Source organism: Equus asinus, chromosome 24 (genome assembly GCF_041296235.1).
Source record: "Equus asinus isolate D_3611 breed Donkey chromosome 24, EquAss-T2T_v2, whole genome shotgun sequence".
NCBI lineage: Eukaryota > Metazoa > Chordata > Mammalia > Perissodactyla > Equidae > Equus > Equus asinus.
Genome location: NC_091813.1, coordinates 69,271,258 through 69,286,666, shown reverse-complemented (window position 1 = coordinate 69,286,666; position 15,409 = coordinate 69,271,258). Strand labels below are relative to the sequence as shown.

The 15,409-nt window shown below is 51.8% G+C and overlaps 1 protein-coding gene across 7 annotated transcripts in view; it reads right to left on the bottom strand.

Annotated features, from left to right (window-relative positions):
- The window catches only part of ARFGEF3 (ARFGEF family member 3), a 143,181-nt gene that overhangs the window by 38,336 nt on the left and 89,436 nt on the right, over positions 1-15,409 (bottom strand). For all 7 annotated transcript variants that reach the window (XM_070496127.1, XM_070496124.1, XM_070496126.1 and 4 more), the window contains 9 exons: positions 11,368-11,534; positions 9,854-10,019; positions 8,275-8,382; positions 7,734-7,949; positions 7,468-7,578; positions 5,673-5,823; positions 4,218-4,538; positions 2,413-2,546; positions 225-370 (listed from right to left, as the gene is read on the bottom strand). In XM_070496127.1, the coding sequence (XP_070352228.1) occupies positions 225-370; positions 2,413-2,546; positions 4,218-4,538; positions 5,673-5,823; positions 7,468-7,578; positions 7,734-7,949; positions 8,275-8,382; positions 9,854-10,019; positions 11,368-11,534 (1,520 nt within the window). The remainder of the gene's footprint in view (positions 1-224; positions 371-2,412; positions 2,547-4,217; positions 4,539-5,672; positions 5,824-7,467; positions 7,579-7,733; positions 7,950-8,274; positions 8,383-9,853; positions 10,020-11,367; positions 11,535-15,409) is intronic.

The following is a 15,409-nucleotide window of genomic DNA, read 5'->3' as shown; positions in this document are numbered from 1 at the left end:
GGCCACCGAGCCAAGTCACACAACTGTAGAGAAGGAGGGTGTGAGCGAGGCCAGGCAGTGCTGCCCTTTGGGGTGATTCTTCAGAGGCCATGACGTATAATCAGAGAACTGTTAGCGACCAGGCGGTGGGGACCTCCTCACTTCTCTGTGGTCCCACCTGACTGGAGGCCCTGTGCTGGCTGTGCTGCAGGAGTGCCCTGAGCTGCCTGTCTCCAGTTGCTCACCTCCACCAGGTGCGGGGCCACCAGGCTCCAGCAGCGCATCACATGTAGCAGGGGCCGTGATCTGCTCCGCACGATTCTTAGCATGGCATCCCCAAGGCGGAACAGGTGGAGGGCACTTTTTCGGTCTTGGGTGGATTTAACTTCTCCTACAGGAAGGCAAGACCATTAACAGCCATAAAGCCCAAACTCAGAAACAGTTCAACCTGTTCAAGCACAGAGAGAGGATGAAAATCAAACAACTATCCTCAGACCAGTAGGATCATTCGGTATGGGCCAGTCAAGACAGGAGAGGACCCTGGACTTAAGAAAGACCAGGTGGTTCACTCACCAAGGCCAGGGTCCGCCTCTCCTGTCCACCACTGTCCCCAGTGCTGCCGTGACAAGTGTGAACAACGCCTGCTGAGGAGGAGGAACAACCGAGTGGCTGGGGGAGGGCTGGGGAATCAGGCTACCAGACTCAGAGCCTGGCTCCACCACTTGGAGCCCGGGTTACATTGGGCCAGACGTTTACCCCTCCAAATCCTCAGTTTCTGGTTGTGAAAGTTGGGGTAACAAGACCTCCTTCTTAAAGTTACTTCAAGGATTAAATGTCAATATTCCTAAAGTGCTTCACACAGGGCCTGGCACACACTAACTGGCTCGCGCTCTCAGCTCCTGTCATTACTGCTGTCCCTCACCGTCATCATCCACTCTGCCAACCCCCAGTGGCACTGCTGAAACCCTCACCACGTGGAAGGCTGCGCTGCCCAGTGACTGCCCTGCCTTGCTCCGTCCAGTCCTCCCCTGCTCTGATCTCCTGCTGCTTCTCTGCTTGTCACCTTAGTTTTCTCTACTCCTTTCTTGCTCACGTCCCCCGGCTTCTCTACTGCCAACAGAATGCTGACATCATCAGGCTCTTCCAACCAGAATGTTCCTCTCTGTTACTCTTGTACATCAAACAAACCTCACACCTCAAAATGACGGAGCAGCAGCGGTCGGCTCTACTGAGTGTGTGCTCTGTGGTAGATGCTGCGCTGCTTCTCTCCCTTTTTCATTACTTTAATTTTTAAAGCAAATCTGAAGAAGTAAATGCAATTATTGTCACTTTACAGATTAGAGAATTGAATGCCAGACAAGAGAAACAACTTAGGATGCCTGTGACGCCACAGCTGGTGGAGGAGGCAGGATCTGACTCGCATCCAACTGCCTGCAGGGCCAATGCTGCCTCCCCCAGGTCTGCCTCTTCCTGACCCTGCACTTCGCCTTTGTAAGCCCAGAGCCTACTGACTTGTCCAGGGCAAGAGCCTGTGAGGGCTGCCTTGGGCTTGGAGGGGCTTGGGAAGTCTGCCGGGCCAGGGGAAGGCTTATGTAGCTCAGGTTCTGAAGTGTATTAAAAATCAGCAGGCAAGGACCACATGCCTCACATCAGAATCTGCAGTTAGGATCAAAAGGCCAAAGCGATCCCACTTAGAACTTCGCATTCGTAGGCATGGAGGGGACCTCAGGAGTTGTGCAATCCAGCCTACGACCACGGGCATCCCGGCACGTGGCTCTGTGCCTCTGCCTGAGCTCACCAGGACCAGGTGCTCCCTGTTTCAGCACAACCACCCTGGTCGTGGAGGGACAGCTGCATTTGAGGGCAACCCTGGGCAGTTCATACAACCCTGCTCCCTCCTCCACAGGCTGGCCTTCCTGAGGGCTTCCCCTCTCCCCTGGCCTCCTGAGTGAAGACAGTGGCACCGACCCATCATGAAAGGGATTCATCCTGACAGCAGTTCTTCTAAGCGTGGCACCAGGTTTCTGCTGATCTGTGCATCTGGCTCCTGACCCATCCCTTCTGCAATCAGCAGCTGCTCCTGCAAGCTGGCTGGACTGAGGCGAGTGGGGTGGTTTGTGACATGAAGGGTTCCCACCCTCTCGCGAAGCTATTTGCACCCGAGTGGCCACACACCTTCTGTGTCACAAGCACAACAGTGAGTGGAACCAGCTGGCGCAGCCCCAGGCAACACCTGCAGCAGCAGCAGCACGTCCACTCACCAGAGTGACCTGCCCCACCTGTCGCACCTAAACCGGAGGACACATCTGCCCCTGAACTCGGCCACATGGCTGTGTGCAAAGGGCACGCGGATTAAGTCTTCAGCTGCTCCTGTCACAGGTCTGGGCTTTCCCTCCTAATCTGTTGGAACGGTTTCTTCAGGGAAAGAATTACCTGGCATTGCCAGGGAGTAATCCACAGTATCTGTGACAGAACGGAATAGCTGGGACTGTGACGCCTTCTTCAGCTGGTGAAGGAAACTCCCCAAAGCCATTAGGTTCAATTTATCCGTAGCATCTTCAAAGAGCCTGGATGAAACAAAAAGATCTGTTATTTGGAAACAATTCAGCAAAGTCCATACGGCAGAATGATTATGGTAATTTTATTAGTAGTGATTAACAAGAATGTTGCGTAAACACTGTGAAGAAATGTACAGTATTTTTACACCTATTATTACTGGCTAAAATGTGCTCTAACGACGAGATTTTAACCTGAAGGGCACAGACCATGTTTTTAAAAAAATGCTTTGTATCCCCGTGGCCCAGGTCAGCCACAGCAGGCATTCACAAGACATTTGGAAAGAAGCTGGAAGATGGCAAAGAATTGCTCCCAGAAACTGAGTAGCTAAGACTGGAATCCTGAGAATCAGCCTCAGTTTCATAAGGTATATTAAAGAAAAACCCAGTACGCTCATCAAGGCTTCTGCTGGGCCTCAACTGTGAGAATAATGTTGGGCTTGTCTCTGAGGAGGATACAGGGGCTGAGCAGATGGTGTCCTGTGGGCCCCCGGTGCACCCCCTCTGCCTCAGGCGCCTGCAGCCCTGACAGGTGGGAACTCAGATGCCCCTCCTAACAGCATGGGCCTTGCAGGCTTTCTTTGTTCTCCACTCAGCAGGGAGTGTGGAGGGGGAGGTGAGTGCGGGCAGCTGGGCTCAGAGGACCAGGGGCTCCTAGAACCAGATGCTGGGATCGGGCAACACTTCAGATGGCCTCATGGGGAGCAAGGCGAGCAGCCTCCCACTGCCGCCCCCCAATCTGTGGTGCCAGCAGAGGGGCAGCAGCCCTGTGGGGTGCCACTGCTGGGCAAGGGACAGTCTCTGATGGGAATCAGCAGAGAAATCATTCACAATTACTGAAGCAAACACATTATTCTTGCTGTTTCACAATTCCAATTTTAACACCATTTGGTCTCTGGGTCCCAGTAACCTTTGGATGAGCAGGAGAAGGGATTACTGCATGAGTTGGACAGGTCCTACTGCGCTGTGTTAGCAGAGGAAGCCTGTCTCCAGACAACGAGTCACACAGACGTGGCCCTCAGCAGTCGGTGCCAGAGCCAGGAAAGAAGTGAGTTTCTGAACCCAGCCAGCGAGTGCTCCTCCCACCTCTCCATGGCCTGCTGGCCCCCGTGCAAACTTCCAGCACCTGTGCTGGGAGCCTGGCGCACAAACGACCGCGTGTGGAGCAGCGTGAGGCGGCACCACATGGGACTGGTGACCAAGAGCACTCTCAACATCAAGAAGTGTCACCAAACAGATGCGGGTGTTGCTCATTTTTCTCTCAACCTTAACGTGATTGTTGGGCACCATTTCATAATACACCACACTCTTGGGTTTCAAAATATTAATGATCAAAACACAGTGGACTTTTATTTGCCAAGCTCTATTTTTACTATTTCCCAAGTGCTTCAAGTATACTAATTAAACTTCACTGCTACCCTGTGTGAGAGTCCCTTTATGACCCTGTTTTCTGAGGAAGAAATCAGGGCCCAGGGAGGTGGAGGCGCCTGGAGACAGGAGTAAGAGTGCAGCTTCAGCCTGTGCTGCCTCCAGAGCCTCCTGTCCCTTGCTCTCAGTGTGGGGCATGGTGGGGCAGCAAGTTTGAAAGAAGCAAGAGGTCTGAATGACCACTAACAGATGGTTGTCCTGGGAGTGACCTGAGACTAGAGGAGCTGGGGTGGGGCTGCCGAGGCGATGGCGCACCTGTCAGCCTGAGTGGACAGCGCGAGCACGGCCTTGGCGGCACTGCTCCCTGTCATGAGGCTGCCGCCGCGGAAGTCAGAGGCCCGGCCCCGGCGGCCTTCGCTGACGAGCTCCTGGACCGAGAGTGGCTGGAGGGCTGGGGCCAGGCTCAGCGGGATCTCCTGCTCCTGGCTCTGCTCTGGGGACGCGCTCTCACCCTGCGGGGCCCCAGGGAGCTCAGAGCCTCCGCATGTCTTCTGGGGCCGGCTGATGGTCAGAGCCGGCTGGGAGGTGCCATCGCTGAAGTGGGTGTGCTCCAGCACGCCCACATACTCGCAGACCCTGGAGAGGCACAGACAGACCGGTCAGGAGCCTCGGCCCAGCCAGGCCACAAGGCACTGGCTGACTCTGCAGTCCTCCCACCCCTCCCTCCTCCCTCTCGCCCCAGCTTCTGCGCCCTCTCTCTCACCCTCTCTCCCCTCGTTACGCGTATTTTCTTAAGTTGGACCAGACAGGCTAGAATTGAGTAAGGATCCTCGATTTTCTCACCCTGAGCTGGGAAAAAAGTGAGTCACGAAGCCCTGTCCATCCAGTTCCACCCTGGACAGCTTACGGCTTCCCCGTACTTCGGCTGCTTGAGCAGCTTTCCCAAGGGGGCCCTCTCCCTCTCTCTCCAGGGCTCTGATGACGACTCAGGAAGTGCTTCCTTACTCCGAGACGCCCAGTGAGTGTGTCTTTGGCTGACACAAAGGGGCCCACTCAGGGGTTCTGCCCAGCCCGGCCTGCCAGGTCCTACCAGCCCCAGGTAACTAATGCTGGGGGGGGGGTCCCCTAATCATGTAAACACAGAGAAGGGCCACAACGGATGGAAGCTGCCCACTTCCAACAGAGCCTGGAGTAAGATGGCTCATCCCAGAGAACATTGGGCCCCTTGTAAAGAACGGCCTGTGTAGTGCACTCTGATAGTCTGTCAGTAATTTTAGGCTCTCAGTACAATATGTCTTCTTCTTTTCCCCATTCTGCCTGTGAGGGCAGTGGGCGAGCTTCCACATTAAGCCCCTCCTACTCCTGGCTGACTCATCCTGGCTCCTCCACTGCCCTCTCGAGGTGGGCTTTCAACCCCTGAATGGTCTGGGTGCTTCTCTCTGAGAGTAGACAAACGTTTACGACTGTATTTGCTTTGAGGATGTTAAACTGAACCCAAATCAGCTGCCGCCCGGGGCAAGATGCACACGCAGGGCCCTGCCACAGGCCATGCCTGCTCCCGACTGCCTACCCCTGCTGACGGGCCGAGCTCAGCCGAGGCGTCAGGCGCGTGCTGAGGAGGAGGGTGAGAAGCAGCTCGCAGGTGCTGCGTGTCTACCCTACCGGCTGTCCCTCTGCCCCAGTCTCAGGAGGCCCACGGAGCTGCCACATGTGCTCATCTTAGGGGCGCTGTGGGCCGCGTGGCTGACTGGGCGGGGTCCTGTCACGTACCTGAACACGTGTGGCCAGCAGTCCGGGTTGTGGCTTCCCATCTCCAGGCCCACGCTGAGGATGGCGTCCATGCACAAGACGTGGGCTGTGTGCAGCCACAGGCCCTGCAGCTTCCCGATCTGCTCCAGTTTCTGCTCCACTTTTAGTTTCACTGCACCAGAAAGACATTAAAATAATGGTCCCAGAAAAAGAGAGAGAAAGGATGAAAGGGAAAGAATGCGCTGTCTGCAAGGGCAGAAGCAGAAGACGCCACTGACGTCACCAGCAGAAGCTCCTCACTGTAGGTCCCTGTGGGTCTGCCAGACCCACAGATGCCGGGGCCCTGGCTGGGCAGCTTCAGAAGTCAGATGCATCCTGAGCGGGGAGGCAGGTTCCTTCCAGGCCCAGCCATGGGTTCTGGGTCAGTCACAGCAGTACGGATGGGCTTCACCCAGCCGTGAAAGCCCGGCAAAGCCATCCGTGTCCACAGCCTCCCCGCCTGTGTGCTTGAGCTGACAACGAGGAGGAATTCTTGGCAGTCTGTGAGTCCCCTCTGGTTTATTTTGTGTCATGTGTTCATGACGATGACCGTCTGAACACGTGCACGTTCACTCTGAGTGCCGTGAGGACAGCTCTGTAACTGAAATTACCATGTCACTTCACTCTCAGTTTACATTTATATTTGTGATCCTCCAGTAACACTTTTTTATTGTGATAACTAATGAGAAAGGATGCAGAAGGTGACTTAAGATGTCAACTACGCACACGGCCCAGGCAAGGCCAAATGACAACGTTCACCGCGAGTAAGGTTTCAGGTCACTGGAAGATGAGTCTGGTGGGAAAGGTGAACCATGGTCTAGAAGCCAGAGCGTCAGCTTGCTCCCCATGGAGGAAGCCGACCCACATCCCTGTTCAGGGGCAAACCGACTTTCAGCAAAGCATCATTTGTCTCATGGATGTGATATTGATTTTTTTTAATTTGTAAATAATTGGAATATTCTGGTTTTATAACTTTTTAAGAATTTTAAATGTAAGGATTTTCATGTAATTTATGGTTGCATATATTAAGTAAAACTGTGATACATTTTCAGTTAACACTAGGGGTCCGAGAGCTGCTTTCACACAAGTCTCTGTACGTTACTCAAGTTCAAGGAGCATCGACGTACCTGCTTTCCTCAGCTAACATGTGCCCATGGTTTTGGTGCCTCGCCACACCTGGCACACAGCACAGGGCAAGCTGGACCAGGCTTTCATTTCTCCTGTCTGCTGCCTGCCGTTTATCTCCATTGCCATCAGGAAGGCATTTTCTTTCCTTACATCTAGTCACCCCCTTCACTGACTGACTGACTCTAACAAGTCAAGAACCAGTTCTTTCCTGAGTTTGCAAAACTCAGGTTCTTCTCTGACAAGAGCAGTTCCCGGGCCTCCTCTCAGTGAGGCCCTCCCTCCGTTTCATTTCCCCCACTCAGAAAACTGGCCCCTATGCCCTCCCCACTATAACCCGCGGGGCCCTCAGATGTGCACTTTGAGAAGAGCCACAGCAGCTGCCAGATGATGACAGAGTGTGACATGTTCAGCTTGGGGGGGGGGCCTCTGGTGTCCTACAGGCCTCCCGTTAGCTGCCATGAGCTCTTTCCTGGAGGCCAGTGGTCAACATGCCTCTTATCTCCAGAGGGATGTCCTGTAAACACTCTGGGGTCAGCCACTAGAAGAGACCCAAGCCTGCAGCCCAGCAGGACCTCGTCCTCAGCGGTAAACATGCTGGGTCTCACACCTAGAACGGGGTGAGTGTCTGCTTGCGTGTGCAGGCACGTACCTTGTGCAATGGCATCACTGGGTTCCAGGGCCTCCTTGTCCTCCTTCTCCTCCTGGACACAGGAGGCCGCTGCCATCTGGGCAAGGGCAGAGGCGCAGTTGGCTGCCACTCCTGCAGAGAAGACAAGCGGTTATCCCTTCCCTGAGCCTGTTCTCTAGCCATTTCCAGAGCAGAGCCCCTTCTCCATGGCTTGTTCCTACTCCAGCCACTCCTAGCATGCTCCATGGGGACACCCAACCACAGGTCAGCACACTACCCCCGCGTACCCAGAGCACAGCTCAGCCGCGACGCTTTCCGCAGCCCGTCAAGGCTCATGCAGATGGCGTCGCGCTCTTTCTGGTTCTGCTCTTTGAGGCCTTCAGCACCCAGAGCGAAGGCCAGCCCTTTGGAGCTCCCTGCCATTCGGCCCGTCAGCGGGGTGGATAAAGTATCGATCAAGTTCCTCCAGCAGCCAACCAGAATGTAGCGAGCAAACGCCGCACCTAGAATGTGAAGGGGTGGGGGTCACATTCCGCAGACAGGGACAACCTGGCCAGGGATGACACAGGGGTTCCCGACCGTCAGGCTAGCAGTCCTGAGCTGTGTGCAACGCTACCACGGAGAGTGCAGTTTATTGGATTATCCTGGACTGTGTTTCGCTCCGTGCTTATAAATAGTGAATGCTGTCTCATCAGCTGGGTGATGCTGAGTGGGCCCACCGGGCACCACTTCTGCAGAGACAAGGTCTCGATTTGATTACGTCAGCAGAGAAGGCGGGCACAGGGGAATTCGATGGCTGGTAGCCATGAGAGGCTGTATGTTCACTACCTGCCACGGTGGAGTCGTCAATTCTCCTGGCTTGGGCGAAAGGGGACTCTGCAGACGCCGAGGCCATCAGCTGGCCCCCAATTGCACTACTCTCTAAGCCATCGATATCTGTGGAGGAAAAAGAGCAACATTTTCCTTGATTAGAACACTCCAGTCGAAAACAAATGGCCACCACAACACTCATGTTTTCCAGCAAATATCCATTGGATCTATTATGTACCAAGTATATAACAACCTTTTATCAGAATACTAAAAATTTTACTTCATTCATTCAGTACAGTTTTCTCTCCGTGCTAGAGCATTCTTCTGTTAGCCCATTGTATACTTTATATTTGAAACAATAAAGACAAACTCTGCTATCTCCCCCATGGAGTCGAAGCAGATGTACTTGAATGCAGCACAGAGGGGACGGGAAGAGGGCAGCAGGTGTTCACTCCTCGACCCCAGCGCTTCACCCTCACCCCAAGGGGGTGAGACTTCTTTGCAAGGTGTTTGAAAATTATTTCATTATATCTTTGATTCTTACAGTAACTCCAAGAAGCTTAGAGACTTCTGGCAGCACATCTGTTTGAAAGTTGCTAAGAGAGTAGATCTTGAAAGTTCTCATCACAAGGAAAAAAAATTCTAACTAGTGAGGGGTTTGGCATTAGCTAGACTTACTGTGGTGATCATTTTGCAATATATACATATGTCAAATTGTTATGGTGTATACCCCAGAATAATACAATGTTAAATGTCAATTATATCTCAATAAAACTTGGGGAAAAAAGCAGAGAGAACTCTGTACGGCTACTAAAGTGGGAAGAGACCAGTTTCATGGAAATTAATCTGACTTAAGGTCAAATGGTCTAATGACGCTCACCAGAAATTGCCATTTATCCAGTGATAACGTTTCCTGTGTGTGAGGTGCAGGACTGATGAACTCAAGGAGTACACTTAATCTGAGCGCCGAAGTCCACAAGGCCAAGGAGCACCTGGCTGTTTTGCCAAAAACGGTGCCTCATGACCATGCCCCATGCTGCTCTCTAAGCTCTCACGTGAAATTTCTAATCGTTGACAGGACTTTAAACACTCTGGACACTGCAGACAAGGCTGCTGGGCACTCTGGTATTATTGTAAGTTCTGGTGAGCTAAGAAGGGAAGGAAGGCCCTCCGAGGTGGATGGGAACGGGAACAGCCCAGTTTAAAATCCTCCATTTCACGTCACTGGCAAACTCCCAGCAGCACTGGACGACAGAGGCACCTACTAAATGCACTGAGAGTCCCAGGAGTGAGCCCGGCTTCTGCCCAGAAAGCACTTCACATCCCAGAAGAGGCCCCAGCTTCACACCAGCAGACTCGGGGGCTGAGCAACCCCCAGCCTGAGGGAGCACACGGCGCCCTGCAGGGCCTCACACGGGAAGGGACAGGCGCTCTTGTGCGTGAATCCAGGACACTTCCCGGCACTGTCCCCAGCCGTCAGGGAAGCTTCGCGGGTCTGTGTCAAGGTCTGCTTGACACACTTCTGCTTCTCTGACGGGCTGTGCAGTGTGAGCCCCCCACCCCACGGAGTGTCATGGAGCCGTGACAAGCCACCGACCAGTCAGCATGGTGATGAGGGGAAGGCTGTTGTCCTCAGGGCTGCCCCAGTAGCCAGCTTCCCCGAGCATGTTCCTGTCGAGCACCTGATGGTAGAGTTCCTCGATCCAGGCCTGGGAGAAGACCATCAGCACCCCGCTGGTCTGGACCTGCTTCATGAACTCCTTCTACAGAGACAGACAGCATGAGAAGGGACCCAATACAACCTACGTGGACCAACAGGCTCGCCTCCTCTTCACGTCGCAGGCCTGACTGAGGCGAGGCTTATAGGAAGGCAAAACCTCACTGACCAGGCCTGGGGGCGAGGGAAGGGGACATGAGACGGAGAGTCCTAAACTCCACCAAGTTCCTTTCATTTGTGAAGTCTTTTTAAGGACCCCGTAGGAGGGTTAGGGACACTGCATTTACGTTTCCACTCTTAGATGCGTGGGAGGATTAGAACCAGCACAGGAATCTGTGACAGAGCGTCATCATATGCTGCCACAACAGCCATGGAGATGGACTGCACTCCCTGAAGGAACACGTGTTTCAAGAGACACTTGATGTAGAGCTATAAAGGACCATGGACCCTTGGGAGTGTGCAGGTTGTCAGCAAAGGGGCGATGGCTGCTTCCCTTCCTGCAGGCTCCTGAATTCAGGCTCACAAACTGATGCTAGGACACACCACGGGGCGGCCTGCTCAGGCTCACAGACTGATGCTAGGACACTGCACGGGGCAGCCTGCTCAGGCTCACAGACTGATGCTAGGACACAGCATGGGGCGGCCTGCTCAGGCTCACAGACTGATGCTAGGACACAGCACGGGGCGGCCTGCTCAGGCTCACAGACTGATGCTAGGACACAGCACGGGGCGGCCTGCTCAGGCTCACAGACTGATGCTAGGACACAGCACGGGGCGGCCTGCTCAGGCTCACAGACTGATGCTAGGACACAGCCCGGGGCAGCCTGCTCAGGCTCACAGACTGATGCGAGGCCACACCACGGGGTGGCCTGCTCAGGCAAGGGGCCAGCCTCAAGGGATCCCCATCCTGCCTACTCCACACCTCAGAGGAGGCTCCTTCATCAACATCAGCAAGCTGAGCTCTGGGTCATGAGTAGGTTGGGTACATTTTGGAGCATAATGAAGAGTTTTTCTAACAGTGCGCATCACTTTTAGCAAAGGGGACCATTCTCTGTTTATCTTCTGATGGTACTTAACATGATGATCACGTGTCTTTGAACGTGTCTTACACGTGTGCGCACTTGATAATTTCACCAGATGAAATGACTGGGCCATGGGCAGGTAGCCATTTCCAGGCACTGGGGGTGCCTACTCTTGGGGGATAGGTGGGTAGCTTTGTGGCTTAAGGCACAGTGCAAACGGCATTCCTGTTCCTTTGCAGTAACCCTTTTTCTGTCCTCCACACCCCACAGCCATCACCTGGTCCAGAGCAGAGTGGGACAGAGCTACTGGGCCGTCTCCCTCTGGGCAATGATGCTGGGCCTTTCAGCCCAGAGGCACAGCTCGTCACTCACCATCACGCCAGGTGCCAGGGAGGGCCGCTTCCGGTAGTAGTCGCCATGGGAAAGCTTGAGGTTGAGGAGCAGAGCACAGTGCGCGGCTGTGTACAGGCTGTCTGCGTTCATCAGCATCTGCAAGCCCAGGCTGCTGTTCCCGTCCAGTCGGGGAGAGTGCATCATGCCTGCCAGAGAGAACAAGTGAGCTCTGGGGCTGCAGACAATGTGCTCAGACGACGAGCAGGGAGAGCCCTGACTAGTCCTATTGAGAGGAATGCACAGCCCATAGGACGTTCCCGTGGCGCAGCCACAGCCAGCAGGGAGAGTCTTGTCTATTAATTGACATTTGTTTGCTGTCTGCAATCACTACTAATATGTAGGATCTAGGAGAGGGTGGGACTTCGTTCATTCTGTTCCCCACAGAACCCTCAGCGCCTAGAACAGTGCCTGGCCCATAATGGGCCCTTAAAAATATCTGCTGAATAAATGATAAGCATGAATGAACAAGTTTGCCATGAGAACAGAGGTGATAATGCACATAAGATGCTTAGTGCAGAAACTCACAGGTACAAACTGTTCTAAAAGTAACTACGTTCCTCAGAAAGCTGGACATAGACCTACCACATGACCCAACAACTGTATTCTTAGGACACGTCCGAAAGAACTGACCGTCGGGATGTGAACAGATGCTGGGATGCCAATGTTCACACTGCACGACTCATAGCAGCCAACCGCAGACGCAGCCAGGTCCATCCATAGATGGATGGATAGACACAACCTGGGCCACGCACACACTGGAACACAGAGAGCCCTGACAACACTCTGCTGAGTGACACGAGCCAGACGCAGAATGACAACAGTGTGTAACACACTGACGCAACGCACCTGGAACAGGCAAACACACGGAGCCTGACGGTGGGATCAGAGGTGCCAGGGGTGGGGAAGGAAGCTTCTATTTGGGATGATGGAAATGTTCTGGAAACAGTAGTGATGGCTGCACAACATTGTGAATGTAATTAGTGCCACTGAATTGTACACTTACAAATGGTTAAAATGGCAATTTGTTTTCTTTTTTTGTTGAGGAAAATTCGTCCTGACGTAACATCCGCTGCCAATCTTCCTCTTTTTGTATTTGAGCCACCACCACAGCATGGCCACTGACAGATGAGTGGTGTAGGTTTGTGCCTGGGAACCAAACCTAGGCTGCTGAAGCAGAGTGAGCTGAACTTAATAACTAGGCCACTGGGGCTGGCACAGCAAATTTTATGTTATATGTATTTTACTACAATTAAAAAACAACAATGTAATATTTCAAAAGCTATTGAATTGAGCACTTTAAATGGGTGCATGTATGGTATGTGAATTACATCTCAATAAAGCTGTTAACAGATGAACAGAGAGTTTCAAGATATACACAAAATAACGGTTATTGGTTCCCCCCCCACAATGTTTTTGAAACATTATTTTATACTTGTAGTGTTTACATCTTGAAGGGCTCCTTGTGCTTTCTACAAATTAACTGAAAACCAAAAACAAACCTCAAACAATTCTGCCTCAAGCTCTAGAGATGGGCTCCTTTAGCCAGAGGGCCTCTCACAGCCAGCCAGCCAGCTGTGAGAGACTGCCTGTCAGTCCCCCTCATGGGGGTGTGGTCAGCCCGCTGCAGCTGCTCCTGCAAACACTCTGAGGCTAGACTTAGGGGTGTGGGTGGAACAGTCCATCCTAAATACGTGCACACAAACGACACACACCCATACGCTCTTCAGAGCATGTCTAAAATTATCCCTTAATAAAAAACTGCCTCCTACATGAAATGTAAAAAATTTCAGGGATTACTGAATAAGTGGGAAATACAAATTGTAACTGGAATGTTTACTTCCATACCTGCGAATTTCTTAGCAAATATGCTAGTAAGACGATATGGACCAGAAGAAGCTTTTGAAGCCAAACAAACATCAAGAACTTTGCCACACTGAGAACAGTGTAGACGTGTTTTGGTGGGAGTAAGCGTACGTGTTATCCCAAGAAGACCCCCGTAGGCAGGCCAAGGCTAGGCGGGACCTTTGCCAAGACCTGCAGAGCTCTGCAGCTGCCTTAAGAGACGCTCTACTGGGAGCACTCTGCAGTCAAGGCTCAGGTGCATCTCAAAAGGAAGGTCAGGCTGAGAGTGGGTTTTTGAAATGACACCCCTAGTCAGGACAGGAGCAGTGTGTTGGCCCTGATGGTCCACAGGAGCACTGTGCACTCCTAAGGTCCTGCTGGAGTGGGTTCCAGGGCTCTGGAGGAGATAGGGCAGAAGACAAGTCTCCTTCCCGGGGAACAGAAAGCAGCTTTCTCTGTGGTTGGTGTTTAAACTTTTGAAACCAACTACTATTTATCCCGGAACATGTTTTGGAAAATGAGCACGTGCTCAGATCCTGAGAGTGAGAACAGCAGCTGACACACAGACCATGTTGTCTGCAGCGACGTGACCAGGCCCGGGAAGGCACTGCTGGTGGGTATGCCAAAATAGCTCGTCAGACTTGTTAGGAGCAATCTGTTGGTACTGGCCTCTATCTCTGCACAGATTAATTTCTTACATTACAAAGAGCTGGCAAATTTGAGAATCAAACAAAAGGAGGTATAATCTATCAACTTAAGGAAGATAACATTTCTTGCTATACCAGATATGGCTCACCGGTGGTATTAATAACGGAAATATCACAATAGCTATAATTTATTAAGTGCTTTCTATTTTCTACAAACAATCTTTTTTCCTACATTATTTCATTTGAAATATGACTCACTCAATTTACCAATAGGAAAGTGCTTCAGAGATGTTACGTAATTTATCCAGAGTCACACAGTTATGTGTTACTTAATGATGGGGACACCTTCTGAGAACCGTGTCATATGGCGATTTCATTGCTGTGCGGACATCAGTGTCCTTACACAAATCTAGATGGTGCAGCCTACTGCACACCTGGGCTACACAGTCCTGATCTGATGGGACCACAGTTGTATCTGCGGTCTGTTGTTGACCAAAACACCCTTATGTGGCACATGACTGTATAGCTAGAGCTGGCAAAGGTCTTCTAGGCCAAACCCCTGGCTTCCTGCACTATGCCACGCTCTACCTGCCTCCAACATTGTGGAAGGATCTGCTCTGCCATATCCCTCTGCAATGGATAACCTGTTTTCTGCTCATCCTTCTGACTGGTCTCACTGAAGTGTTATCACACTTGGGGTGACAAACTATAGGAACCATGACCTTTAATGTTTTCTGGCTATTTGCTTTTTCCCATGTGCTGTAACTGAAGTCCGTTCTCTATCTGTATAATTAAAACATCCTTTACTGTCAGGAGCAGGAGATGGGCCACCTGCTTGACTGGTTACCAGTGAAAGACTGAACACAAGATTAGCATAAATGACCCTGAAAGGTCTCTTCCATGTCTAAGATAACTTGATTTTTAAAAAATAAACACATTAAATACTTGATATAAAACATTTACCAGTACTGAAGAGTATAAAAAATAAGAAGAATAGTTTCTGCTTCTCCCAAGGCCCAATAATGCCCCTCCCAGAAAGACTCACTTCCTTGTTCATACTTATCATGTAACAAATATACAGTCGTCCCTCAGTACCCGCGGGGGTTTGGTTCCAGGACCCCTGCGGATACCCAAATCCACAGATGCTCAAGTTCCTTATACAACATGGAGTAGTATTTGCATGTAACCTTTGCCCATCCTCCTGCATACTTTAAATCATCTCTAGATTCCTTACAGTACCTAATACAATGTAAATGCTATGTAAATAGTTGTTATACTGCATTGTTTAGGGAATAGTGACAAGAAAAAAAGTCTGTATATGTTCAGTACAGATGCAACCATCACAGGCCTTTCAATCCACAGTTGGCTGAACCCACGGCTGCAGAACCCTTCGGATACAGGACCTGTGGTTATGGAGGGCCGACAGCAAGCAGGACAAGGTCGCACAACACAACCTGCACTGCACCTTGGTGCCTGAGAGCAACATACTCAGATGTCTCTTGAGGTCGACACCTGTCGATCTGCCTCACTCT